This window comes from Notechis scutatus, chromosome 6 (assembly GCF_049901735.1).
Source record: "Notechis scutatus isolate UNSWTSFEM ecotype Mainland chromosome 6, rNotScu1.2, whole genome shotgun sequence".
NCBI classification, from domain to species: domain Eukaryota; kingdom Metazoa; phylum Chordata; class Lepidosauria; order Squamata; family Elapidae; genus Notechis; species Notechis scutatus.
Window position 1 is genome coordinate 26,207,415 of NC_142014.1, and position 27,933 is coordinate 26,235,347.

The following is a 27,933-nucleotide window of genomic DNA, read 5'->3' on the forward strand; positions in this document are numbered from 1 at the left end:
GAGGGGCGGGGCTCTGCACCAAGGCCGGGGAAGATGGCGGCTTTCGTGCGCGTCCTTCCTCGCTCGGTGCTTTCCGCCCCCGGGAAGCGTAAGTCGGGGCCGGAGGGCGACTGAGGGGCTGCCCGGCTGCCTCTGCTGGGGCTCAGCCCGGGCAAGGGAGCGACGGGGCTTTACCCCAGGCCCGGCGACGCTGCCTGGGAAGGTCACCGGGAGGACGCCCGTAGGGGCGGCTTTATTTTTTCCAACGCTCCCCTTTCCCGGAGTGGCCTCGCTACAGCCCGTCAGGCGAGGAAGCGGCTCTCCGTGGCTTCTCCGCTCGGAAGCCGCCCCGTTTCCTTCCCTGTCATGCAAAAAAGCCCCGGGGGGGAGATTTGCTGCAAGGGCCCCCCCGCTCAATAGAGGAAATCCTCGATTTACGACCGCAACAGAGCCAAAATATTCGGTTGTTAAGCGAAACATCGGTTAAGCTGAGTTGTGCTCCCCCTCTCCTGTTTCGCACCTTTCACCACCACAGTTGCTAAGGGAATCACGGTTGTTAAATGAATCCTGCTGCCCCCATTGACTGCTTGCGAGGAGTTCACAAAAAGGGGAAATCAGACACTGCAACGGTCATAAGTATGAACCCGTTTGCCAGACAGCTGGATTTCGATCACGTGAGCGTGGGGAGGGGGGAATGCGGCGACTGTCGTTAAGTAGGGGGGAAAAGTCATTGAGTCATTTTTTTTCCAGTGCCGTTCCAACTTTGAACGGCCACTAAACGAACTGTTGTCCCCAATTTGGGTCTGAGCCTGGTGCCAAAGCCAATGATGAACGCCAGACATGAGGTGCAGGTTTTCTGATATCTCTTTATTGGAGTACTTCAAGGAAAAGGTCAAAAGGCCAAGAGCCAAGAACAAAGGATTGAGCAAGTTTTATACATTTTCACTAAAAGAGAAAGTGGGACGAAGTGAGGTAATAAGAAATATCATCTAATAAACATTTTAATAATAATTCTACAATATGTTCTATTGGTCTCTAACTGTCCGTAATCCTAGGTCTTGGTTAATGAAATCCCTAGGAGTTATCTAATATAAATTTGATTTGCTGCAAGGAATTTTTAGCTAAGGTATGCAAGTTGGCTAACTCTTGTATTACTTTTATCAGCTTTCCAATTATCCAGGATTGTTACACGATTTACATCTGCATATCTTCTGTGGATAAGGATTCTTTGATCGTGCTAGGCAGACTCCACAATTGCAGGATTCCTGATTTACTTTGAAGTGTGTGCCATGATCTGGCTTTATTTTAGCATATGGCCCATCAGTGGCAACTCCGAAATGGCGCGTTGTGGCCACTTTGAATGGCGCGCTGTCCCCAACCCCCCCAGTCCGTGGACCGTCACTGTGGTCCATGACATGCCAGAAACCGGGCCGGGCAAACAAGTGAAGCCCCCATCTGTGGGATGCAGGCAGCACACGAACCCACGTCCTCTCCGGTCCACGGAAAAAAAAACCTGTCCACGGAACCAGTCCCCGGTGCGTGAAAGTTTGGCAGACTGGCTGGATTAGATGACCTCCAAGGTCCCCTTCCAAGTCTTGTTATTCTAGTTCTGTGATTGCAAGCAAATTAGCGGAAAATCTGCTTCAGGATCTGAAAATCAGGAAGGGCAAAGCAAGAAGGTGACCGAGGGATGCATCACCAGAAAAAAGGGCTCAATTATTTATTTATTTTTCATATTAATTTTCTGATACCAGGGAAGCTAAAGCTTTCAACGAGATGAGGTTGCCTAGAATAGATTTGTTGTTATATATTCAGGATAAAGGGGAAGGTATTCAGAGAGTCCTTGACTTACAATGGTTCATTTACTGACCCAAGTTAGAACAGCACTGAAAAAAGTGGCGTATAACCGTTTTTCACATGTACCACCATTGCAGCATCCCCATGCTCACCAAATCAGAATTCAGACGCTTGGCAACCGTCTCATATTTGTGACGGTTGTAGTGTCCCTGGGGGGGGTGTCATGTAAGCCCCTTTGGCGACCCACCGACAAGCAAAATCTATGATTGAAACCAGATTCACTTCACAATCGTGCTACTAACTTCACCACGGCAGTGATTCACTTAATAGTGGTGGCAAGAGGTTGTAAAATGAGATAAACCGCACTTAACAACTGTCTCGCTTAGCGGTGGAAATTTTGCGTCCAAAATTGTGGTCTTAAGTCAGGGACTTACCTGTATTTCAGCAACAACCTACTTGAAATCATGGCGACGAGTGTGCATTCATATGTATCATGCTCAGTGTCCTTGTGTTTTAGGGTATGGCATTCATCCAGGAGTATTGTCGCTTCTTCAACAAGACCGCTCGGTTCATTATACGGTGATGCCACATGGTCGCAGTGGACGTTCTTCGGTTAGTGGTATTGTTGCCACAGTCTTTGGGGCCACAGGATTCATCGGCCGATATATTGTTAATCACTTAGGTAATATATGAGAAGGATAGACTTCATTTATTAAATGAATGTGTCAACTCATAAAATATTTCTATGGTCTTTTTAGACTTGCCAACAGAAAGGGAGGGGGGAGCAGTCCAGCCGCTTGCAAACCGAAACTGCATTCTATAAATGTTTTAAAGATAGTTTCTAGGTGACTGAGGTTTCTGCCATGCAAAATACTAATTGGAGAGTATAATTGATGATTCTTGGCTATGGATGTGTCCCATTGGAGAATATGAATTATGACACACCCAGGGGGTGGGGGAAAATCAGGGTCAAGGGTGACAATGAATTATGTGTCTCAGAGTCGGCTACACCCAGGCAATGCCGCATCTTCTAACTCCCAATAAATCTTTTTGGAGTTTGGCTAAAGACTCATGATTTAAATGGTGTTAAGTGTTGGAATCTTGACAGGATGTTTATCAATGTATTGCTCATCCAACTTAACATATCTGATAATACGCCATTCAATTATGACGGTAAAGGCTACAAATTTATCCTCTAGCAGTATTTTAAAATTTCTTTCAAATGAACAATCTGAAGGATTTTTCATAAAATGGTCATACGTAGACATAAGTAACAAAAATATGAAGTTAATATAATTTAGTATTCGGGATGTTTAAAAGAGAACAAAGCTATTTTCAAATGGGTCTGTCATAAATTAGCAAGGAATTTTAGAAAAATGTGTTAATATACACATATTGAATTTAAATTTCTTTAAATTCTCTTGCTTTTTTCATGGATCTTACAAAAAAAGAGATACCTTTTGATAACTGCATACCATTGATACAATAAAATAGATTGTGGATAATACTGCAGATTTTGAATGATACTGAATAAATTTTAGGTGGAACTAGAACTCACTGTCTCCCACTTTCTAGCCTTCATTATAGACCAAACTGTCTCTAGATCAGGGGGCCCCAACCCCCAGCCTGTGGACCGACACCAGGCCGCAGCGTGCCAGAAACTGGGTGTCGACCCATAAAACATTTTGTATACATGTTTTATAGTTGTCAACAGAAAGAAGGGAGGGGAGTTTCAAAGAGCAGGCAGCAGTGTGGAATCGAAAGTACATTCCATTCATATTTTCTTCAAAGACTGATTAGATGACTGAAGCTTCTGCCTCGCAAAAATCTAATTGGAGAGCAGGATTGATAACTCTTGGCTATGGACGTTTGTCGTTGGATGATACACCCAGAGGGGTGGTGGTGGGGAAAGCAGGATCAAGGGTGACAGTGAATTACATATCTCAGAGTTGGCTTTGCCCAGGTAAATGTCAGATGTAGAATGTTACCTTCAAATAAATCTTTTTTAGTTTTGGGATTGTGGCTCGAGGCTCATGGTTTAATTGGAGTAACTGCCGGAATCCTGACACTGGGCTGCACAAACAAGCTAAGCAGAGGTGGTTGCAGAAAATTTGAGTAGTTCGGAGAACCGGCAAATACCACCTCTGATTGGAGATTTTACAGTATCCTTCCCCTGCCATGCCCACCAACCCACGCCCACAGAACCTGTAGTAAAAATTTTTGAATCCCACCACTGAAGCTAAGACCCATCTGTGGTATGCAAGCAGCACGTGAAACCACGTCCCCTCCAGTCCACAGAAAAACCTCTGTCCACGGAACCGGTTCCTGGTACCCAAAAAGTTGGGGGCCACTGCTGTATAGACTATTGGGCAGAGGGCTTCTGGAAAACCCCACTTTTGTAATCTCACCTGTAAAAATATGTTTATGGCTTAATGCTAATCTCTATATACAAAACCGAAAACCACTCATGCATCATCACAAAATCTCCAGAATTGTAAAGCCTACAAACTTGAAATTTGGCACGTATGTTCCTCTTGGCTGCTAGGTGCTCACTAAGAAAGGATTTTTTGAAATGACCATCAGAGCATTAGTATTTCCTATATTATTATTATTAACGCGCTCTGATGCTAAGGAGTTCTACTCCCCCTCCCCACCTGAAAAGAAATCTCCTCTAAAGGCAAAACACAAGCAGAGGAGAGGAGTTGCAGTTTTAGTTTCACAGCAGCAACCAGCTTTACTATAGAATAGCTGAGCTAAGCCACACCCAGGCTCCTTGCTGTCTCCTTGCTCACACAGCAAATACTCTTTCAGTTTCCAAACAGCCCTCAACTCTCACACACACTGAGAAGACGCTGGCCAGATGAATACTGATAGATGCTGATAAGCAGAGGCATAATTTTTTCCCTTATTTTCCTCCCCAAAAACTAAGCTTGACCACATAGTTTTGTAGCGAAGCATGGGTATAGAGCTGGTGTTCAATATCCTGTAATTATAACATTCCAAATAAACTTATTTCTTATTCTTCTAGGCCGTATCGGTTCTCAAGTCGTCATCCCATATCGCTGTGATGAGTACGATCTCCTCTACCTTCGGCCCATGGGTGACCTGGGACAGCTCATTTTTCTGGTATGGTGTGAGTTTTCCTTAAATCCTTATGAAGGCAACAACAAAAAAACAACAACAAGTAGAAATATTCTAACTCAGACTTCGCCTTTCCTGTGATTCTTAGTCTCACAACTTGGTCTGTGCTAGGAAGAGCATAATGCAGGTAGTCCTTGACTTAAGACTGCAATTGAGCCCAAAATTTCCATTGCTAAACAAGACATTTGTTAAGTGAGTTTTGCCCCATTTTATGACTTTTCTTGCCACAGTTGTTATGTGAATCATTGCAGTTGTTAAGTTAGCTTGTTAAATAAGTGGCAGTTGCTAAGCATCCAAATTTTGATCACATGACACGGGGATGCTGCAAGGGTCATAAGTGTGAAAAATGGTCATAACTCACTTTTTCAGTGATGTAACTTCGAACGGTCACTAAATAAGCTATTTTAAGTTGAGGACTACCTGCATGATCTCGTTAAGACAAAAGTGTTAAGAGCTGTGGTGGCGCAATGGTTAGAGTGCGGTATTGCAGGTTAATTCTGCTGACTGTCAACAGTTCAATTCTGACCATCTCAATGTTGACTCAGCCTTCTGTCCTTCCAAGGTGGGTAAAATGAGGACCCAGATTGTTGGGGGCAAGAGGCTGACTCTGTAAACCGCTTAGAGAGGGGCTGTAAAGCACTGTGAAGCAGTATATGAGTCTAAGTGCTATTGCTATTCCTTCCTTCCTTCCTTCCTTCCTTCCTTCCTTCCTTCCTTCCTTCCTTCCTTCCTTCCTTCCTTCCTTCCTTCCTTCCTTCCTTCCTTCCTTCCTTCCTTCCTTCCTTCTCTTATTCCTTTCTCCTTCTCCTTGGTGGTGCAGTGAGTATTATAGGCTGACTGCCAACTGCCAGCAGTTCGATCCTCACCAGCTCAATGTTGAGCCTTCCATTCTTCCAAGGTCATTAAAATGAGGATCCAGATTGTTGGGGGCAGTAGGCTGACTCTGTAAACTGCTTAGAGAGGGCTGTAAAGCACTATAAAGTGGTATATAAGTCTAGGTGCTGTTGCTGTTATATGGGACACGAACTACTGGGCATACTTTATGAAAGGTCTGTAGACATCATTAAACAGTTTGTGTTTTTTGTGGTTACCAGGAATGGGATTCACGTGACAAAGATTCTACCCGAAAAGCTCTTGAAAACAGCCATGTGGTAATCAACCTGATTGGAAGAGATTGGGAAACGAAGTAAGTTTTCCCCCTGCTGAAATAAATTGAGAATTGACCATCATGGTACCAGAGAGGCTTTGTTGGCATCCTCCCTCAGTTCAACCCCACAGAGTTGTTGTTGTCATGCCCCTGTTGGAGACTGACTCCAAGGGAGAGGAGGAATAGCCAACAGGGAGTGGGAGTGTGGCTCCGGAGGTTGTGGAGGAAACTGGGGAAGGGCACAGGCTGGCTGGGCAGTCAGAGGAAGACTCAGGCCCATCCTCTCTTCATCCTAGGGCACGCAGGGAGGAGTGGATAAGGGAGAAACGTGAATGGCATGGTCTATGGGGGAGGAAGGGGCCCTGATCCCCTTCATGGACTGCAGCTGTGAGGACTGCGCATGGGCCAGTGCTCGAAGCAAAGCGTGTATTATTCTTGTCGGAGCTTATCTGTGTTTTGGCTTTCTCCCAACTGTGGTTGCTGCTGTTATCTGGTAGAAGTCTGCAATTAATCATCTTTGCCTGCCCTAGTAATTCCTTCAGTGTGGTTTCTGTTTGGTTTTGTATTTCGAATTAACTTTACTTTGGTGCGGACTGCATTTACTCCCTCCGTAAACTGTTTTCTTTAAGAGTTTGATTTCCAGCTGAGGATAATTGGACATTGGGGCCAAGTTGGAAGGCATTCAAGGGACTTTCTTCTATTTTTGTGACTTGGTTATTTTGTGTCATGCCCTGGTCATCACAATTGTGGGGAAAATAGGCAAGGAACTTACGCCCACTGCCAAGAGTTGGACAAAGTAAAAGAGAGGAATAAATCTAATGCAGGTTGCCCTCGGCTTACGACCACAATTGAGCCTCAGATTTCTGTTGCTAAGTGAGACAGCTGTCAAATTAATTTTGCTCCATTTTACAACCTAAGTTAGTAGCACAGTTGTTAAGTGAATCTGGCTTCCCCATTGACTTTGCTTGTCAGAAGGTCACAAAAGTGATCACACAATCCCGGGACACCACAACTGTCATAAATAGGCAGGTGCCAATTGCCGAGCGTCTTTTGATCATGTGACCATGGTCGTAAGTGTGAAAAATGTCCATAAGTCACCTTTTTCAGCGCCGAACTGTCACAGTGTATTGTTGTAACTTAAGGATTACCCATAGTTCTGTGCAACGCCATCCTGGTGTGAAAAAAAATAACTTTTTCCATGAGCATGAGTGATACAAATTCTTGGTTTCGGTTCTGTTTTTAGAAACTTCAAGTATCTTTTTTTTTTTAGAACAAAAACAACAACAAATAAAACAATCTTTCAGTTCAACAGTGTGTTGGTTGGGTACATATATCTGGTGCACATAATAATATACATTTCTTACTTACTGATATTTATAACCATTCTAATCAACATTTTATATCATTTTGCTCAATTATTGTTTTATCATTAACCTTATACTTATTATTTTTGAAGAACACTTTTCATCCTTATTAAATTATATTCATTTTCTTACTCATTCAATATCAATTATAATATGTTATTACTATTCCCACATATTTCAGTTTCTTACTCTTCTGTCTAACCATTCATAAAATAAATTCCAAATCTTATAATACTCCCTTTCTTCCTGTTCTCTACTTGCCATTGTTAATCTACTCATTTCTGCACATTCCATTATTTTCTTGATTTAGAAACTTCAAGTATGAAGATGTGTTCGTTTCCATCCCTAGAGACATCGCTCGCCTTTCAAAGCAGTCTGGAGTAGAAAAATTGATTCACTTTTCTCACTTAAACTCAGACAGTAAAAGTCCTTCAAAATACCTTAGAACTAAAGTAAGTTATTCAGCAATGTTATATTATTATTTTTTTATTTTTACATTCTGCTGTTTTGTAATATTTATGTTTTAAGGGTTATGGGCCGTGGGGGGATTCCACATTTTTTTCCTACGGAGAGTGCACTTTGCGCACATGTGAAGCCCTCAAAAACCTCCCTGAGATACCCTGTTTTTTACCTCAGCTGAGGCACGGCAATCCGCTCTGCCACACGAATCAGCTGAGCTAAAAAACAAGGGAATATAGGACAAGAATGGGAGGGGCTGGGTGGGCAGGGCCAGCCAGAGGTGGTATTTGCCGGTTGTCTGAACTACTCAAAATTTCTGCTACCGGTATTCCAGAACCGGTCCAGACCGGCTGAATGCCACCTCTGGTCGTGGGGAGAACTCTAATCCTGTCCTCCATGAATTTATCAAATCCCTTTGAAAGCAACTGCTCATCATTAAGTCTTTATGGATGAATTAACAGAGTTCTCAACTTACAACTTACCAAAATTGGTTTGCACATCCTTACTATCAAGTCTGTGTCTGGAAAAAAGATCCCATTTCCTATCATTTTCATTTTAAATCATTTTAAGTTTTCAACGCTGCCAGATTTTGGCTAAAAACCAAACCAGCTGCCAGTTTTCACTTTAAAGATTGTCCTCATGGATGACATGTGTTCAGCTTGGTATCTTGGCCAGGGTATTGAAACGACCAAATGTACAATTGGGACTCTAAGATTTGGCTGTTGAAATTACTTCTCTCTTGCACCTTGCATGAGAAATTTGACAAACTTTCAATGACTTGATCATAGGCAGAAGGAGAAAAAGTTGTCAGAGAGGAATTTCCAGATGCCATCATTATGAAACCTGCTGATGTATATGGGAGAGAAGATAGATTTATAAACACTTACGCAGGTAAGTATTATTGTAATACATAGATTTACTGAAGAGATGAGTATTTGACAAAATCTTCATACTCTACTGAAGTTGCTTTCCATTCCGTGGTTACATTATTGATATGAAAAAATTTAAATTTAAATAAGGTTCTTATTTAAATCTGTAGAGTGATAAACCTTTCAGATCTTGGTCTTAAAAAACCCTTTCTTGTGATTCTAGGAAATATTGTTAGTTTAACCTCAGTTGGGGAACATTTCCTATTTGATCATTTAAAAAAATACTGTAAATGTATGGTTACTGGACGTATAATACTACAATTAGCCTTTTTATCTACAATTTTTGGAGGCTTTCCCATCTATATAACAATTAGAGATCGTGTTGTGAGTAGTGCAAATTTTATTAACGTTGGACTACACAAATATGTAATTGGTTAGTTCAGGGAATAATTTTAGCACAATTCAGCCTCATGGTATTTGTAGATGGATTTTGAAGAATTTGCTTTGTTTTGTGTTGAATAGAATAGAATAGAATAGAATAGAATAGAATAGAATAGAATAGAATTCTTTATTGGCCAAGTGTGGTTGGACACACAAGGAATTTGCCTTGGTGCAAATACTCTCAGTATACATAAAAGAAAAGATACATTCATCAAGAGTCGAGAATCCTAAGGTACGACACTTAATGATAGTCATAGGGCACAATAAGCAATCAAAACACATGAGGAAACAGTCAATATAAAGTCACAAACTTACCTATGCCTTCATATAGAAATGCGACGTTTTGGCGGAGTACCAATGATTGGCTTTGGCAAGAAAACCGTGAAGCAGCCCGTCTATGTAAGTACCAATTAAATTTATTTCATGCCTGGGTAGTGTTCTGATGTTGATGGGTTGCCATCAAACTTACCAGGCACAGCCATGGACACTTCCTTCAGGGAGGAGGTGGAGTAGTGTGAGCTTGGAGCTAGCCTAGTTGGTTTGCCAGCAGAGCTAGCTGTTGCTAAAGCTGAGCGTTCTCTGCACGAAGCTGCTCCATTTCTAATTAGAGGTTTGTTTTGTTTGGGCAGGAAGCAAACTGTTCTGACCAAGGCTTCCTGAGATTGTAATTAAGCACATGCTTAATCCAAACAACTCTTGTTTTATTTCAACGCTGGGAATTATTTTCATTCCCAGCCCGTAATGAGTCCCAAACAGTCCCTCAAGATAACCACCCACCTTTATCTCCTTTGAATTGCTGCTAATAACTAAAGTGCCAAATTAACTGTAAAAAACCAACCAAAGTACAAAGTCCACACAGAACCTCAAGGTTTAATCTGAACAGAGTGAACGACTTTGCTTCCTGCAAAGGTTTCTCTTCCTTTGCCTGTCCTTTATACCTTATGAGAGGGGCAGTCACCTCCAAGCCTTACTCCCAAGTCACCCCTTTTGTCTCAGCTGCTCTTGCCTTCTAGCAGCTCTGCACACATGCACACTGACAACAGGCTCCCCTCGGGTCCTCTGCCTCGCTCCTTCCAGACTCCGGAGGCTCCGGAGTCAGCACCCCACTCCCAGATGGTCCTGGCCCCATCTCTGCATCAGACGCAGGACCCTCATCCGAGTTTTCTCCAGACTCCTGGACTGGTTCCCCGTTCTTCCCCACTGTCCGATTCTGCTGCCGTCTGCACAGGCTGCTGGCGAACCACAACAGGTAGTCCTTGAATTATAGCCGGTTGTCTAGTGACCAAAGTTACAATGACACTGGGAAAAAAAGGTGGACTTATGACCGTTTTTCACACATACATACAACCATTGCAGCATCCCCAAGGTCACGTGATCAAAATTTGTCCACTTGGCAACTGGCATGTACTTATGACAGTTGCACTCTCTGAGGTCACGTGATCCCCTTTTGCAAACTTCCCAGCTGAGCTTCGAACAAGCAAAGTCAATAGGGGAAGCTAGAATCGTTTTAATGACTGCATGATTCACTTAACAACTGCAGTGATTCACTTAACAACGGTGGCAGAGAAGGTCACAAATGGGGCGCAACTCACTTGACAGCAGAAATGTTGGGCTCAATTGTGGTTGTAAGTCGAGGTTTACCTGTATATTTTGTTTAACCTCAAAAATTGTAATTAATCATATCAATATTTTTTTCTGTTGAATATTATTTGATAGGTGAGTGATGTAGCCCGGGCAATAATTAATGCTATCAAGGATCCTGATTCTAAAGGAAAAACATACGCATTGGTTGGGTACGTATCCTGTTTTTACTTTTCTTATCTAAATAACTATAGTATATTTTCCATCTTTAATATTTTTGTGTTTCTTTTTTTTAAAAAAAAATACCCATCAAAACATCAAACAGAGAATTTGTTTCCTAGGTCCACCATTAGTGCCTCTTTGGGGATGGACTGGGAAAGTGCAGCCGTTTGCTATAGAGTGATTTTTCTCAAATGGCCGAAGAACATCACGCAAAAAATTGGATTCCCTATTCTGGACAGATCTGTTTTGTGGGGGTTGTCTGGATTTATTGATACATTAGCAAATTTCCCTATTTCATTTGGGAAAGAACCTTCAGTGTATGTGTTGTCTCAAGCGATCATGGTTCATCACAGCTACCTGTCATAAATACCTTCTGGTTGGGATGCTATACATGTTATACACAGGTGAGAGCATGGTTGACCACTTGAGGTGGTAGCGTGGCCGATCAACAATGCTGCCTGCTGAGTTTACTTCCCACCTCTTCTCTAGCTTTCTAGAATGAACCAAAGGTGCTTTTGCAATAGAATAGAATTCTTTATTGGCCAAGTGTGATTGGACACACAAGGAATTTATCTTCGGTGCATAGGCTCTCAGTGTACATAAAAGAAAAGATACATTCGTCAAGACTCAAGAATTAGACTTTCCTTGTGGTTTTTTTTCTTGAAGAGTTTTCGCTTCTTATCCCAGAAGCTTCTTCAGTTCTGACTGAATGGTGGAGGATGGTAGGATTTATATTCCTTGTAGTCATCTGGTTGTTAGCACTCTCTCTTGAGAGTCATTGAGGCCACTGGGAGGTTTACTTGTGCCCTCGGGGTCACCTGAGAAGTGCAAATGGGTGGGGAGCCTTCTTGGAACTTCTGAAAGGACTGTGCTGCAAACAGGAGATAGGTGATATCGTAAGAGCCTCGGTGGCACAGTGGTTAATGCAGTATTGCAGGCTACTTCTGCTGCAGCCAGCTGCCTGCAATTTGGCAGGTCGAATCTCACCAGGCTCAAGGTTGACTCAGCCTTCCATCCTTCCAAGATGGGTAAAATGAAGGCCCAAACTGTTGGGAGCAACATGCTGACTCTAAACTGCTTAGAGAGGACTGTTAAGTACTATAAAACGGTATATAAATCTAAGTGCTGTTGCTATATCCCTTGCCCTCCGTTGAGAGAGGGCTATTCACTCTTAATGTAGATGGCTCCTTTGATGTAGGTGACCTCTTCGACCCCTCACTCAAATTTTTGGTTTTGATTTGAAAGAGGGGTCAAAGTGGCCATCTATATTAAAAATTGAATTTCTGCCTAATGAAGAATAACTTGGAACTAATACTGTTTGTGATTAGGAAAGTCTGATTCCATTAGATAATAGTTCATTGTTGGAAAAGATGCTTTCATACTCTTGGTTTTTTGTTACTACACTAACATAACCCTCCTTCTATCTACAACATTATAATCAATTTGTGACCTATCACAGTTCCAAGCTTTTTTTCAAATCACCTATGGTGGATCAAGAAATGTCTACCCTATGTTACCTGCCTCCAGTTTTTTTGTAACTTTGCATTTCTCTCTTATTCAATTATTTGTCCAACAGATTTTAATTATTTAAGAATGGTTTGAATATTCTTTTGGAACAGAGACATTAGTCACCTCATCCAGTTTTCTCCCATTTAAACATTTGAAAAAGTTCAAAATGTTTATGAAAACTCCCTTAGGACTCCTACCTTGTACTGTTCCTTAGATATTTCTGCTCCCCTTGTTATTTTGTTGGTTGGTTTTAAAGCTAAACTGCACGCCGTTGCACTTGGTGAGCTGGATGAGACTAAGAAATTGAGGAAACAAATGAGTAAATATGGAATCACTTGTTCCCACTAAGCAGTGATTTAGATTTGTTTCAGATCTGATGACCCAAAAGATCAATATTTATTGTGGCTTTGAGTCAATTTTGACTCTTGGGATGATTTCAAAAGTGGCTTGCCCTTTCTAGAGAGAGAGAGAGACAGACAGACAGACAGATACAAGGAGGGAGGGAGGGAGAGAGAGAGAGAGAGAGAAAGAGAGAGAGAGTTGTGGTTCGCCAGCAGCCTGTGCAGACGACAGTGGAATCGAACAGTGGGGAAGAATGGTGATCAGTCTGGAGGGAACTTGGACCGGGGTCCTGCGTTCGATGCAGAGATGGGGCCAGGACCATCTGGGAGTGGGGTGCTGACTCCGGAGCCTCCAGGGTCTGGCAGCAGCGAGGCAGAGGACCCAGGGGAGCCTGTTCCCAGTGCGTGTGTGCACAGAGCTGCAAGAAGGCGAGAGCAGCTCAAACAAAAGGGGAGACTTGGGAGTAAGGCTGGGAGGTGATTGCCCCTCCCATAAGGTATAAAGGACAGGCAAAGATGACGAAACCTTTGCAGGAAGCAAAGTTGTTCGTTCGGTTCAGATTCATTCTTGAAGCTCTTCGGGTGGTTTTTGTTCTAGTTTATTTGGCACTTCTGTTATTGGCAGCACTTCACCGAAAAGAAAGGTGGGTGCTTATCTCAAGGGACTGTTTGAGATTCATTACTGGCTGGTAATGAAAACAATTCCCAGTGTTGCAATAAAACAAGTCTTGTTTTTAAAATAAGCGTGTGTGTAATTACGGTCTCGGAAGCCTTGGTCAGAACAGAGTGAAAGATAGAAAGAGAGAGAGAAAAAGAGAGAGAGAATTGGCTTAAAGACACCCAGATATCTTTGTACCTAAGGCAGAACTAAAGCTCACAGCCGCCAGCCTTCCAGCTTGATGCCTTAACTATGACACCAGTCGAGCTTTTCTAAAGCTTAGACAGCCATGCATTTCATACAGCTTGTTTCCAGAAATTTGGGGAGGGGGTAGAATCAATGCTTAAATTCTATGCCTGCCTCTTTGTGTATGACTAACACAGACAGTCCTTGACTTATGACCACAACTGAGCCCGAGATTCCTGTGGTTAAGCAGAACATTTGTTAAGTGAGTTTTGCCCCATTTTACGACCTTTCTTTCAGCTGCAAAGTGAATCTTACTGCCGTTGATAAGGTAGTAGCCAGCTTTGTTAAGTGAACCTGGCTTCCCCACATTGACTTTACTTGTCAGATGGTCGCAAAAGGGGATTGCATGACCTTGGGACACAGCCACCGTCATAAATGTGAGTCAGCTGCCAAGCATCCAAATTTTGATCATGTTCTGACCAAGGCTTCCTGAGACCGTAATTAATCACACGTTTAGTCCAAACAACTCTTGTTTTATTTCAATGCTGGGAATTATGTTCATTCCCAGCCCGTAATGGGTCCCAAACAGTTCCTCGAGATAAGCACCCACCTTTCTCTCCTTTGAATTGCTGCCAACAACTAAAGTGCCAAATTAACTGTAAAAAACAACCGAAAGTCCACACAGAGCTTCAAGGTTTAATCCGAACAGAGCGAACGACTTTGCTTATCTTTGCTCCTCCTTTATGTCTTATGGGAGGGGCAATCACCTCCCAGCCTTACTCCCAAGTCTCCCCTTTTGTTTCAGCTGCTCTCACCTTCTAGCAGCTCTGTGCACTCACACACTGGGAACAGGCTCCCCTTGTTCCTCTGCCTTTCTCCTTCCAGATTCCGGAGGCTCTAGAGTCAGCACATAACTCCCAGATAGTCCTGGCCCCATCTCTGCATCGGATGCAGGACCCTTGTCGGAGTCCTCCCCAGACTCCCTGACTGGTCCCCTTTCTTCCTCACTGTCCAATTCCGCTGCCGTCTGCACAGGCTACCAGCAAACCACAACAGATCATGAGGCTACTGCAACGGTCGTAAGTGTGAAAAACGACCGTGTCCCTTTTTTCAGCGCCGTTGTAACTTCGAATGGTCACTCAACGAAGTATTATGAGCTGAGAACTAGGTTCCTTTGAAGCTATTATACCATCTCCATTGTATTTTTGTGAGGTTGTGCGTCAGGCAAAAAAAAAACAACAACCAGAAACCCTTAATCAGTACTACTATATTGTGTTCAAACTAAATAAAAACTAGTGATTGTTTTTAAAGCCAAGAAATCTATTGATGTTGGAAATAGGCCACAATTAGCCTCTCATCCCAATCTGCTTGTAGGGTAAGCATAGTAGGGCAAGATGAAACGGGCTTATACTTTTTATTGGTTTACATTTTACCCAGTTTGACATTTTGATTTACAAAGATTCAGAGGTCTGATAACTTGGCTTGAAATATTACATAGTTTTCATACTGGGAAAAAAGCTTTAAAATGAAGGCCCAGTATTCCACATTCCAGCCCCAATTGTGTTTAAAATGAGGGGTGGGTAAACTCTGCGGCTCCCAAATGTTTCCAGAAAAAATAATTTTTAAGGTCGCAGGAATAATGTATTTACTCTCGTGTACTTAATCATTCCTGCGACCTTAAAAATTATTTTAAACTAGCTCGATACCCGTGCTTCACTACGAAACTATGCGGTCAGGCTTAGTTTTGGGGGAGGAAAATAAGGGGCGGGATTCCGCCTCTTCCTACCAACATCATATTGGTATTCATCCGACTAGCGTTCCTGTCAGTGTGTGAGAGAGTTGAGGGCTGTTTGGAAACGGAAGCAATATTTGCTGTGTGAGCAAGAAGGAGACAGCAAGGAGCCTGGGCGTGGCTTAGCTCAACTGTTCTGTACTAAAGCTGCTTGGAGCTCTCAAAGTGAAACTGAAACTCTTCTCTGCTTGTGTTTTGCCTTTGGAACAGATTTCTTTTCAGGTGGGGAGGGGGAGTAGAACTCCTTAGCATCAGAGCGTGTTAATAATAATAATATAGGAAATACTAATAGCTCTGATGGTCATTTCAAAAAAATCCTTTCTTAGCACCAAGAAGCCAAGAGGAAGATCCGTGCCAAATTTCAAGTTTGTAGGCTTTACGGTACTGGAGATTTTGTAGTGATGCGTGAGCAGGGGTGGGGCTCTACCGGTTTGGACCAGTTTGGTACAACTGGTTGTTATGATTCTGCGCAGTTCGTGCCTCTGGATGGTCCCGCCCCTCTCCACCCGCTCCTCCCCACCCCACCCAGTCTTTATCGCGCATGCATTATCCCCCGCCCACCCCGCCCGGTCACTCCTTACAGTATTTCTTTTTCCTCCCAACGATCAGCTGTGCCGGGATCTCCCTCACTGTCCTACTGCTTTGCCACGTGCCCCTCCTCCCCCACGCTCCGTTTTTTGCTTCCTGGGCCTCAGGAAAGCCTCCCGGGAGCAAAAACGGCCCCTTAGGAATCTTCCCTGAGGCCCAGGAGGCAAAAAAATGGAGCATGGGGTGGTGCTGCAAAAAGAAGAAGAAGAAGAAGCCACACCCACCCAGTCACATGGCCACACAGATACAATAAAAATAAAAGGGTTAATTTTGACTTGTTGGATTCAAGTCTTACAAGGTCAGCTTTGGCGATTGCCTTGGCTCTCCCCATTTCTTTATCTCGACCGGAGCGACCCCCAGCCCTCCAAAAAGCTGGTTTGCTTCTTCCTGAACTGAAGAAGCTTCTCAGGCAAGGAGCGAAATGTTTTCAAGGCAAAAACAACAACCCCAAAGAAAACCTTTTGAAAAAACACCTTTGGGATGGCAGGTGGTTATTTTTCTTTGGTTAATGTTTTGTCCCTCACTGTGTTTGCTTTTAATTTTTAAACAATTCAAAGTTTACATTCAGGAGGATGGGAAACTGCTCAGCATGGTGCTACTCCAATGCTACTCAGTGGAGTAGCGCATAACTATGTCTAAGTAAATAAACCCACAGGTTTATGGTTTGGTTGCTTCCAATCATTTAGCAGGGACAAACATCGTGTTATAAATGGCTAGGAATCATTGACAGGGATTCGCAATACGTTGTTGTGAGTATATGTTCATTGGCATGTTCACCTTTAAAACATTTCATCGTTCTCTTCTGATTTTAATTAGGAGGAAAACGCTGTGGAAAGGCTGAGTTTCTTGATTTTTTTTTAATGTTTCTCTTTGTAAGGTTCAGACTTTTGGGTATAGAACAGTGGTGGCTAACCTTTTTGGGTTCCTGTGCCAAAAATTGCATGCATGCTCTCGTGTGCCAGCACCCAGAATGCAATGCACGCCCCCTGCACATGCGCGTGCAATCCCCACCCCCGCCCTCCCCTTACTTACACTGCGGTTCACAGCTGATTTTTCGGCTGGTTTGAGGCCTTTTTTGGCCTCCCAGAGGCTTGGTAAAAACCTCTGCAAGGCTTTTCAGGCCGAATTTTGTCACTTCCAGTATAACAGGAAGTGATGAAATGGGCCTATAATTCGACCTGAAAAGCCTTGCAGAGGCTTTTTCCAAGCCTCTGGGAGGCCCAAAAAGGCCTCAAACCAACTGAAAAAAATCAGCTGTGAGGCGCGCACATGTGCAGTGAAGTAAGTTTGCCTGCAGCTCGTGTGCCAACACAAATGGCTCTGCGTGCCACTTATGATGTGTGCGGTAGGTTCACCATCCTTCACACTCCACACATTGAATTGAAAACTCCCGACACCGCACCAACACTGCACTATACAGCAGAATTCAACAGAGCTACTGCCCTGGGATAGAAGCTGTTTTTCAGCCTATTTGTCCTTGTTTTTAATTATCCTATACCATCTGCCAGATGGTAATAGTTAAAAAAAAAGGGGGTGCCCAGGATGAGGTGGATCTTTGAGAATGTTTTGAACTTTCTTAAGGCTGGGGGAGCTATAAAGCTCTTCCAAAGAGTGGAGAGGGCAACCAATGATCCCCTGGGCAATGACGTTAACCCTCTGGAGTGCTGTCCTATCTGCCCCTGTGCAATTGGCAAACCATACAGAGGTGCAGTAAGTTAAGATACTCTCTATGGTGCAACGATAGAAGGTCACCAGTTTTTCGTTCAGTTGTTGTTGAAAGAGATGTAAACAATATGATGATGATGATTAATAAGATTGTTAAAATTATTATACCTATTAGAATATTATATTTTCATTAGAAGATATGTTAAGAGGGAGAAATGAATCGAGTCATAATGCTGATTATTATTATAATCCTAATCAAGGAGAGAAGCAATTTAGAACTAAGGAGAAATTTCCTGACAGAATAATTAGATCAGTGGAACAACTTGCCTCCAGAAGTTGTGAATGCTCCAACACTGGAAGTTTTTAAAAAGATGTTGGATAACCATTTGTCTGAAGTGGTGTAGGGTTTCCTGCCTAAGCAGAGGGTTGGACTAGAAGACCTCCAAGGTCCCTTCCAACTCTGTTATTCTAAATTCTAATCTAATTATTGTAAGATTAGAGAATTATTATCAATGTAACTTTTGATTGTAATAGCACCCAGATGACACACTGTTTAACGGAAGAATTAAAGTTAAAAAAAATTAAAAACTTAATTTTTTTAAAAAAAGAAATAAAGGACTGCAAACACACGGGGGAGGGGGGGACCCATCCAGACACAGGGAGATGGCCAATCACTCCCATGCAATTGCTGATTTACAGTTGTGTTTTTCTGGACTTTACTCTTCCCTCTTCAGCACGGACCTCACCTTCCCTGTGTGAACGGAGAGCATCCCCCTGGCCCAGAAACCTCATTTCCCAATTTTCCATGAACTCCGTATTTCATGGGGATTTTTTTTCCCCCCGCATCCTAAATCAAAGGTTCTCTGTTATCGCACATACATAATAAAAGTTAAATTTCAACATTTTGTTTTGCTTTGGCATGTCCCTTTCTATAAAACATGGTGAGACTTTGATACCCCATCATTCTGGGGTGACTCATGATGCTTGTTAAAAATGACCTTCCCTAAACCGAGAGGGTGTATTGCCAGCCAAACAGAGGTGGTCTTCACCTACCTTTGCCTACCTTTGGTTTTTAGTGCACTCCCACCCATTTTAGGTCCTCATTTCTTTAACAACTTCTCATCCAAGAAGCTTCCTCCGTCGTGACTGGATGGTGGGGAGATGGAATGAAGCTTCTTGGATGAGAAGTGAAAGGTCTTCTTCGTCAGCAAGGAAGAACAGCCCACTTGAGTTTTTCAAAAAAGCACCTTTGATACAACTACAACCTGGTCGAGTGAGAACCTCCACACACACACACACAAGATTGGTGCTTTTGTAGCTGGGGATGGGAAGAAAAGTAGCTGTCTTTTATATTCACTAATCGTACATCCCGGTTTAGATGCAAAACACAGGCAGTCCTTGACTTAACCACCAGAATTGTATATTGCTCAGGGAAACCACTTTGTTTTCGTTCGCTCCTTTTTACGACCTCTCGTACCGCCATGCTAAGTCAGTCCCTGCAGCGGTTAAACTTTGTCACACAGTTGTTAAGTGAATCTGGCTTCCCCCCGTTGATTTGTCTCATCAGAAAATAGCAAATGATGACCTCCAGGGACAGTGCAACCATCATAAATATGAGTCAGTTGCCAAACATCTGAATTTTGATCATGAGGATACGGCAATGGTTGTATGTGTGAAAAATGGTCATAAGTCACTTTTTTAAGAGCCGTTTTAACGGTCACTAAATGAACTTTTGTAAGCTGAGGACTATCTGTTTTCAAAAGTTCTTATCTCATTGTTATACTGCATGTTTCTCATGTCTATTATAAATTTTCTTTTCTTTTTCCTTTTGCAGCCCTCACAGATACATCTTGTATGATATGGTCAAGTACCTGTATTCGGTCATGCACAGACCATTCCTCACGTACCCCCTGCCTAGTCCCATCTACCAGTAAGTCCAATGGTTACTTGGTTGGTGGTGGGTTCCTTCATAGGCTGAACCTTAAGGATGGTTGAATCACATGTGTGTATGTGTTTAGTTTAGTTTATTGTCATTGCACCTCGTACAATGAAATCGAACACCATCTTCAGTGCACATCATGACCATGAAAATAAACACAAACACACATCCTTCACACTCCACACATTGAATTGAAAACCTCCAACATTGCACCAACACTGCACTATATAGTAGAATTCAACAGAGCTACTGCCCTGGGATAGAAGCTGTTTTTCAGCCTATTTGTGCTTGTTTTTATTATCCTGTACCGTCTGCCAGAGGGCAATAGTTCAAAAAAAGGGGTGCCCAGGATGAGATGGATCTTTAATAAGAATGTTTTGAACTTTCTTAAGGCTGCGGGAGCTATAAAGCTCTTCCAAAGAGGGGAGAGGGCAACCAGTGATCCTCTGGGCCCTCTGGAGTTCTGTCCTATCTGCCCCTGTGCAATTGGCAAACCATACAGAGGTGTGTGTGTGTGAGACAGAGAGAGGGGGGGAGAGGAGAAAGAAAGAAAGAGTAAGGAAGGAAGGAGGGAAGAAAGGAAAGAAAGAAAGAGAAGGAAGGAAGGAAGGAAAGAAAAGAAAGAAAGAAAGAAAAAGAAAGAAAGAGAGAGAGAGAGAGAGAAAGAAAGAAAGAAAGAAAGAAAGAAAGAAAGAAAGAAAGAAAGAAAGAAAGAAAGAAAAGAAAGAAAGAAAGAAAAGAAAAGAAAAGAAAAGAAAAGAAAAGAAAAAGAAAAAAAAAAAGAAGAAAGAAAAGAAGAAAAAAAAAAAGAAAAGAAAAAAGAAAAGAAAAGAAAAGAAAAAAGAAAAGAAAAGAAAAGAAAAAAAAAAAAAAAAAGAAAAGAAAGAAAAAAAAAAAGAAAAGAAAAGAAAAAAAGAAAAGAAAAGAAACTTACAGTCCCAACTATGGGTTAACCCTGGGAATTCTAGTTCGGCTTGCAGTAGACCCAAAGCATCATGAGAACAGAGGAAGAAGGAATTAGTGGCATTAACGCACCCTCTCCTCCTCCTACCCCAAATCTTGCTACAGGTGGTAGTTGCTACGTAGCTACTTTTTAAGACATTACAATAGAATACATTGATACCTTGGTACTCGGCTGCTTTGAAACTCATCGAATTTTGTACTTGATGCATTTTGAGGAGAAAAGTTTGTCCCCGTGCTTATTTCTTTGGTCCTCGACACGTGAGCTACAATTTGTCGATGCCCGTTGCCTTGTGAGTCACTACTCTTTCCAGCCAAAACTCAGGGTCACGTGTTTGTCCTGTGGTCGCTCTTGCCTCTGTTTTCCCTGTTAGGAATTTTTTACGAAGTTTTAGATAACCGAGGAGAGAAGCAACCTAGAACTAGGAAATTTATGAGAACAATAAACCAGTGGAATGGCTTGTCTCTAGAACTTATGGGCGCTCCATCACTGGGGGCTTTTAAAAAGAAACCCGAACAACTATTTGTCTGAAATGATATAGCCTGACCCAGGCTGAACAGAATCACAAAACAGACTCCTTGTCCCAAAAAAAAACCTTTTTATTTGGTTAGTAATGTGAATTCCTGGCATTCACACCCAGAAAACTCCCAACAATAATCCTTCCTAGATTTAAGTGCAACAACAGATCTTATCAGTCCTTGGATAGTTGCCAGACCGAGAGCTTCCAGTCCCAATACTGTAAAACAAAATACCTGGCAAGGATGTCTCTGTGAGGCACAAACTCAGATAAGCAAATCTTCACAATAATAAGCAAACTAAACGTCTCCTGCAAGCACCCCTTCCCTTTTGCTCCTATTTATTCCCTATGGAAGGGACCATTCACCATCCACTTGTGCTTTTTCTTGTGAGTCGACCCCTGTTCCTTAGTTGTTCCCTTCTCCTGACAGCTCTGCGCATACGCGCATCTGGAACAGGCTCCAGCTGTTCTTCTTCCCCACTTATTTCCAATTCCGAAGGCATCTGATAAATGTCAGACGGCCCTGGCCCCATCTCTGCCTCCGACGCAGAGCATCCATCAAAGCCTTCCCCAAACTCCAGGACTGGCCCAAGTTCCTCCCCAACCTCCTCACTGTCCGAGTCAGTCGCCAGCTCCACTGGCAGATGGTGAGCCACATTAATCTCCTGCTTGAGCAGAGGGTTGGACTAGAAGATCACCAAGGTCCCTTCCAACTCTGTTGTTTTGTTAGTAGCACAGCTGCTGACCACTTGCAGGCAGCACCCCAAGACAATCAAAAATCTAGAGTGTGGCCCAATTAGTTTCTCTCAAGATATCATATAAGTGTTCCCTTGACATTGGAAGATCATATTTGTTGAATGAGCAGCCAGGTCTCAAAACCTTTGTGAGTTGCCTGCCCCAGTGTACGTGTGCGTAGATTACATCCTTCTTATTGATTACACCTGATGTAATATGCCATGTGCTGCTGTTGTGCATCTCAGGTTGTATTTATCCACTTTTAAGAACTGCTAAGGATCAGGTGACTTTTACTGTGTCCTGATACATAAAACCGTAGAACTCAAAGAGGATGTATTTTAGATGGCTACCCTGTTTCCCCGAAAATAAGATCCTGTCTAAATTTTTTTTTGCCACCACAAAAGGCACCAGGTCTTATTTTCGGGGGATGTCACCCACTGACTAACCTCACTTGTGCACGTCACCCCCGGCCTCCTTTTTGCTGTCAAAGGCCTTCAGGAACTTCTGTGGCTGGCAAGGCTTTCCTGAAGGCCTCTGCAGCCGATAACAGAGCTTTTGATCGATCCGGAGCTTTGTTATCAGCTCCAGAGGCCTTCAGGAAAGCCTTGCCAGCCTTGCCGGCTGCAGAAGAAGTGAGCCGGCACGGCAGGTGTCAGGGTGTGTGAGGCCTGGCTACAATTGTCCAAAGGTAAGTAGTAAGACAGCTCTACCCTCCCCCCATCCCCACCCTAGCTTAATTTTTACCCGTCCCCTCTGGAGTGGGCAGGATCTTAATTAGGGCTTATTTTGGGGGGTAGGGCTTATATTGGGCTCATGTGTAAAATTCAAGCTAGGACTTACTTTCAGGGTAGGTCATATTTTGGGGGAAACGGTATATATTGCAAAGGTGTTTCCTTTAATAAGTCGAGCACTGTTTTTATATCGTTGCTTCCACAATACGCCTTTCACAAAGCTGGTCTTTTATTGTGGGATCTTTTTTTTTCTCCTCCTCCTGAGCTGAAGTTAAACTCACGTTGAACCTCACACCCACAGTTTCAGATGCATAACTTTAACCCTCATTTCCCCTGATTATATCTGACAGTATTTTTTTCATTTTTCTTTCCCCCCCCCCCCCCCGCGCTTCCATTCCTTTGTACAATTTTTTCCCCCGCTGTTTTTTTTTTTGTGGCCCTTTTTTTTTTTTTTTATAGGTTTTTTGGGTTTTTTTTTTGGTTCCTCGCGGCCTTCCCTTGATGGTAGGACAAACCCCGTCCCGCCCCCCCGAAAAAGGTTGATCACCTTAGATGGCTTTATAATGGCAATATTATTTTGCTTTCAGGATTTACGGTTGGCATACAGTAATAATGCAAGACTTTATCTAGACACCCCGGTCCGTGGAAAAACCTCTCTCCATGGAACCGGTCCCTAGGCCCCCCAAAATTGGGGGCTTTTGATCTAGACCTGTGTTGTGAAATCAGTTTGACTGAGAGAGCAAGATCACAACATATCCAAAGGGTCTTTTTCATGGAGTAGAGAAGGACAGATTTTTCCCTCTTTCCAAAAAGAGGAGAAAAGAAGACTAGGAAAATTGCAGATTGATCATCTAACGAGGATACATGTCGTATGTTTTTGAGTGGACTGGTGTGGTTGCAGTTGTGCTGTCTTGGATCAGTAAACGGAGAGAGAAAAGGATAGGAGCCCTGATGGCCACTGGTGACAATGCATTATTGTAAGCAGACTCTGTCCACTGCCAGCAGTTCGATCCTAAACAGCTCAAGGTTGACTCTGCCTTCCCTCCTTCCGAGGTCAGTAAAATGAGGACCCAGATTGCTGGGGGCAATAAGTTGGCTAACTAAACCACTTAGGCCTGTAAAGAACATGAAGCAGTATATAAGTCCAAGTGCTATTGCTATTATTTAAATTGTAGTGGCGCACTGGTTACAATGTAGTATTGCAGGCAGATTCTGCCCAAATCTAGGAGTTCAATCCTTTACAGACTCAAGGTTGACTCAGCCTTCTATCCTTTCTAGGACAGTAAAATGAAGACCCAGATTGTGTGGGGCAATAAATAGGTTGACTCTGTAAACCGCTTAGGTGTGTAAAGCACTTGAAGTGGTGTATAAGTCTAAGTGCTATTGCTACGCTATCTGAGCCGTGCAGGCGCAGTGCTTAGAATGCAGTATTGCAGGTTCACTCTGCCCACTGCCCGGAATTCAATTCTCACCGGCTCAGGGTTGACTCAGCCTTCCATCCTTCTGAGGTGGGTAAAATGAGGACCCAGATTGTTGGGGGAAATGTGCTGACTCTGTAAAACCGCTTAGAGAGATTTGTAAAGCACTGTGAAGCGGTATATAAGTCTTAAGGGCTATTGCTAGGGGAAACTCGGTTCTGCCATTGAAGGGCAGCTATGTAGAAGATTGTCGGTAACCAGGCTGCTGAGGGAGATGTAGCAACAGCATTCCCATTGGTTCAGTCTGGGGGATAGATCCCACTCAATAGAATACAGGTAGTCCTCAACTTAGCAACAGTTCATTTAGTGACTGACGTTGACAACAGCCCTGGAAAAAGTGACATGGCCATTTTTCAATTTACGACCATAGCAGCATCCTCAAGGTCACATGATTTACATTGAGATGCTTGACAGCCGACTCACATGGACGTCAGTCGCAGTGTCCCTGGGGGTTATGTGATCCCCTTTTGCAACCTTCTGACAAAGCCAGGTCAATGGGGAAGCCAAATTTACTTAACGACTGTATTGTTCATTTAACCACTGCAATGACAACTTGAATTTACTTTGGTCTTCCTCTTCCTCTTAATTGAAGCTTGATTGCGAGATTTTTTGAGATGAATCCGTTTGAGCCATCGATAACAAGAGACAAAGTCGATCGGGTGAGTGCGGAATCTGCAATCATTTATAACTTTTTCAGTTTTAATGTTGTTCTTGTTGATAGGGTGTTTTTCCCTTTAGCCAGAAACAGATAACACAGTAATGAGTACACCAAAAATATGTTGTGTCAAAATACAGAACAGGGTAACCTGGGCATTATTTTGTGTTTTTTTTTAAGGGCCAGAAAAGAAATATTGATTTTAATAACATTTACACAAGATTATCATCAGGGTGTGGCATTTCCCAGGTTTGCGTTGCAATAAGTCATTTTGAAATACTGTAGGAGATAATTCTAAGAAAAGGAACAAAGAACAAAAAGAAATGGAAAATCTCAAGATGAAGGAACTCTTCCTATCATTCTTGTTTTGGAAAATTCATGAAAATCCTGAGTTTTAAAAAGGCTATGGATCTTAGAGCAATTACTATCCTGCAAATTCTTGATGAAAATGCTGATGTCTAGTAGTTATTTCAAACAGATCCCTGAATGGGACTGTGATTTTATCTTAACACGTGGGCTCTGTCCTCACAGGAAAGTAATATTTTCAGAATGTAGACTTTTGAAAAAGTGCAGAGAAGAGATGATTAAAGGCCCGGAGACTAAAACATATGAAGAAGGAACTTGGTATGGCTAATCTAGAGAAAAGAAGAACTAGGGGTGACATGATAGCAGTCTTCCAATATCTCATGGGCTGCCACAAAGAAGAGGGAGTCAAGCTATTCTCCAAAGCACCTGAGGGCAAGACAAGAAGCAATGGGTGGAAACTAATCAAGGAGAGAAGCAACCTGGAATTAAGGACCTGGATGACTGAGAATCTCTACAGACTTTTAGCTATACAATTTGGGATGGCCACTCTTGGAATGGTGTGGGAGTAGGAATGGATTTCGGGGGCGGGGGGGGGTTGCAGACTGCAGGAACCATTTTCTCTCACGCCCCCTTATACAAACAGCAATTGAATAATACATGAATCAGAACCAGGACATCTTTCTTCCCATCATACTCTTTCAAATGTAAAAAACATGTTGCTTCACCCACTAAGGAACAAAAACGACCAATTTTCTAACGACTGTGGAATCTTTTCAATAGCAGATTAGTGATTTGTGCGGGGGGAATTGAATTGAATTGGCATCCTTCAGTCTCCATAGACTATGGTATCATGCTATGAAACCGGTCACTGCCACTTCCCGTGTTGTTCCAATGCTGTATGCAAAGCTGGAGTGTCCTCTCCAGAGCATGAGGCCTGGGTGATTTAATATGGAGGATAAACTGTTACCCAAGCAGCAGATTCCCCCCTCTCCACGTCACTGAAATAGTCTAATGGAACGGCAGAGCCAATACAATTAGTTCCAGCTGCATCGCAGGAGTTACCAGAACGTGATTGTACACAGTCATAAACTGCTTCTGGGACTCCGGCTCCGGATTTTGCCTCAAGGTTGACTCCTGAAGCCATTTCCAAGAATAGATATAGCCACAAGGCAGTAGAAGTTTGAAATCAGAGTTTCCCTTCTCCTAGAACCATGATGGCGAACCTATGGCACGCGTGCCACAAGCGGCATGCAGAGCCATTTGTGCCGGCACGCGAGCTGCAGGCAAACTTACCTCACTGCGCATGTGCGTGCCTCACAGCTGATTTTGAGGCTGGTTTGAGGCCTTTTTCGGCCTCCCAGAGGCTTGGAAAAAGCCTCTGCAAGGCTTTTCAGACCGAATAGGCCCGTTTTGTCACTTCCTGTAATACCGGAAGTGACGAAATGGGCCTATTATTCATCCTGAAAAGCCTTGTAGAGGCTTTTTCCAAGCCTCTGGGAAGCCGAAAAAGGCCTGAAACCAGCCGAAAAATCAGCTGTGTGGCGCAGTGCAGGTAAGGGGATGGTGGGAGGAATTGCGCATGCATGCGCAGGGGGCATGAGAGGACGCATTGCGTTCTGGGTGCTGGCATGTGAGTGTGCGCGCGCACTAACACGCGCACAATTTTTGACACAGGAGCCCAAAAAGGTTAGCCACCACTGTTCTAGAAGATGGTTCTCCCGTTTTACCTGCCGTTGGGGCATAAACCCCTCTTCCGCCTTCAAAACTGTTAACCATCTTTTCCAGGGGAGACAAAAAAAACCCCTTTTTTTAATACTGTAACCATGAGACATCTTAAGCAAATGGCCTTTCCCCTCCCTTAAATCTACCTTGGGTTGCTATTTAATAGCCTTATTTAATTATTTGCAGAGTTTAAACGCATCACTGTAGATGGAACCATTGTTGTCTTTTCTTATTTCTTTTAAAGTTCCACATCACTGATAAGAGGTTTCCTGATCTCCCTGGATTGGAAGACCTGGGTATCAACCCAACTCCGCTTGAAATGAAGGCCATCGAAGTTATACGGCGTCACCGTCAATCCTTCTGGGTAAACGCTGAACTTGAAGATGCAAAACCGGCCACCCCTGTCACTCATATGTAACATATGAATCTCTTTAAGACTTCTGGGCTGAAGATTATGTTGGCTTCATTGGTTTGAAGAATTCTGTACAAAGCATATTAAAATCTTAGATAAATCTTAGGTAAACCACCTCTGTGTTATTTTCCTATCCTCTTTTGCTTTGTTTTGCAATCATGAGAGGCCATCACGATTGTTACCTTCTTGTATGGTAGTTATTTAATATTTGCTGGGGGGGAGGCTAGAATTCTTGGCCGAACAAAATGTGGTCCACGGAAGAAGTTATGTTACCACTGAAGTAGCTCAGCAACTGAGTAACTCCAACACCAGGTCTCAAATAGAGCACAGGGATAATACAAAGATCTGGGGAGGGGGGGGGAATAAATACATTGAAAGGACCTTAGAAAATATTACTAAAACAAGGGGGACACCATTTGCTGAAACACCAGCAGGATTGTGAAAACCTTAAATTGTTAAAAGGGATGCTTGTTTTGAAAGCTGGCGTGGAAAACAGTACCAGGGACACGTCTAGTAAAGCTCAACTGGTTTATGAAATCTAAAACCCGGTGGCCAGTTTCTTTCTTTTTTAATATTATTATTATTATTACTCATCGCACAGTCAGCCAGATGTTCAGACTGGGTTTGGCATTTTTGTTTACCTATCGAGTCCTTACTAAGGACCTGGGATAGGAAAATTATTACTATTATTATACACAAAGAACAACAGTGTACACAGCAAACAAGATAGCTATGCTG

The 27,933-nt window shown here is 42.9% G+C and overlaps 1 protein-coding gene across 2 annotated transcripts; it reads left to right on the forward strand.

Annotated features, from left to right (window-relative positions):
* Positions 1–27,295, forward strand: NDUFA9 (NADH:ubiquinone oxidoreductase subunit A9). Of its 2 annotated transcripts, none has more exons than XM_087967723.1 (11): positions 1–951; positions 2,294–2,458; positions 4,805–4,902; positions 6,012–6,103; positions 7,739–7,880; positions 8,676–8,778; positions 9,529–9,596; positions 10,914–10,990; positions 19,574–19,669; positions 24,693–24,759; positions 27,028–27,295. In XM_087967723.1, the coding sequence occupies exons 2-11, from the start codon at positions 2,359–2,361 to the stop codon at positions 27,199–27,201; spliced, it is 1,017 nt and encodes a 338-aa protein (XP_087823849.1). In that variant the 5' UTR covers positions 1–951; positions 2,294–2,358; the 3' UTR covers positions 27,202–27,295. The 2 variants fall into 2 exon arrangements, with proteins under 2 accessions (XP_087823849.1, XP_026533012.2); XM_026677227.2 differs by having other exon boundaries at positions 1–88.
* The last annotated feature ends 638 nt before the right edge of the window (positions 27,296–27,933 follow it).

Bases quoted from the DNA above. Each gene is read 5' to 3' on its own strand.
- NDUFA9 (XM_026677227.2), top strand. From the start codon at position 34: ATGGCGGCTTTCGTGCGCGTCCTTCCTCGCTCGGTGCTTTCCGCCCCC. The intron at 89-2,293 runs GTAAGTCGGGGC...CTTGTGTTTTAG, and splicing joins GCTTTCCGCCCCCGGGAAGC to GGTATGGCATTCATCCAGGA. The intron at 7,881-8,675 runs GTAAGTTATTCA...ACTTGATCATAG, and splicing joins CAAAATACCTTAGAACTAAA to GCAGAAGGAGAAAAAGTTGT.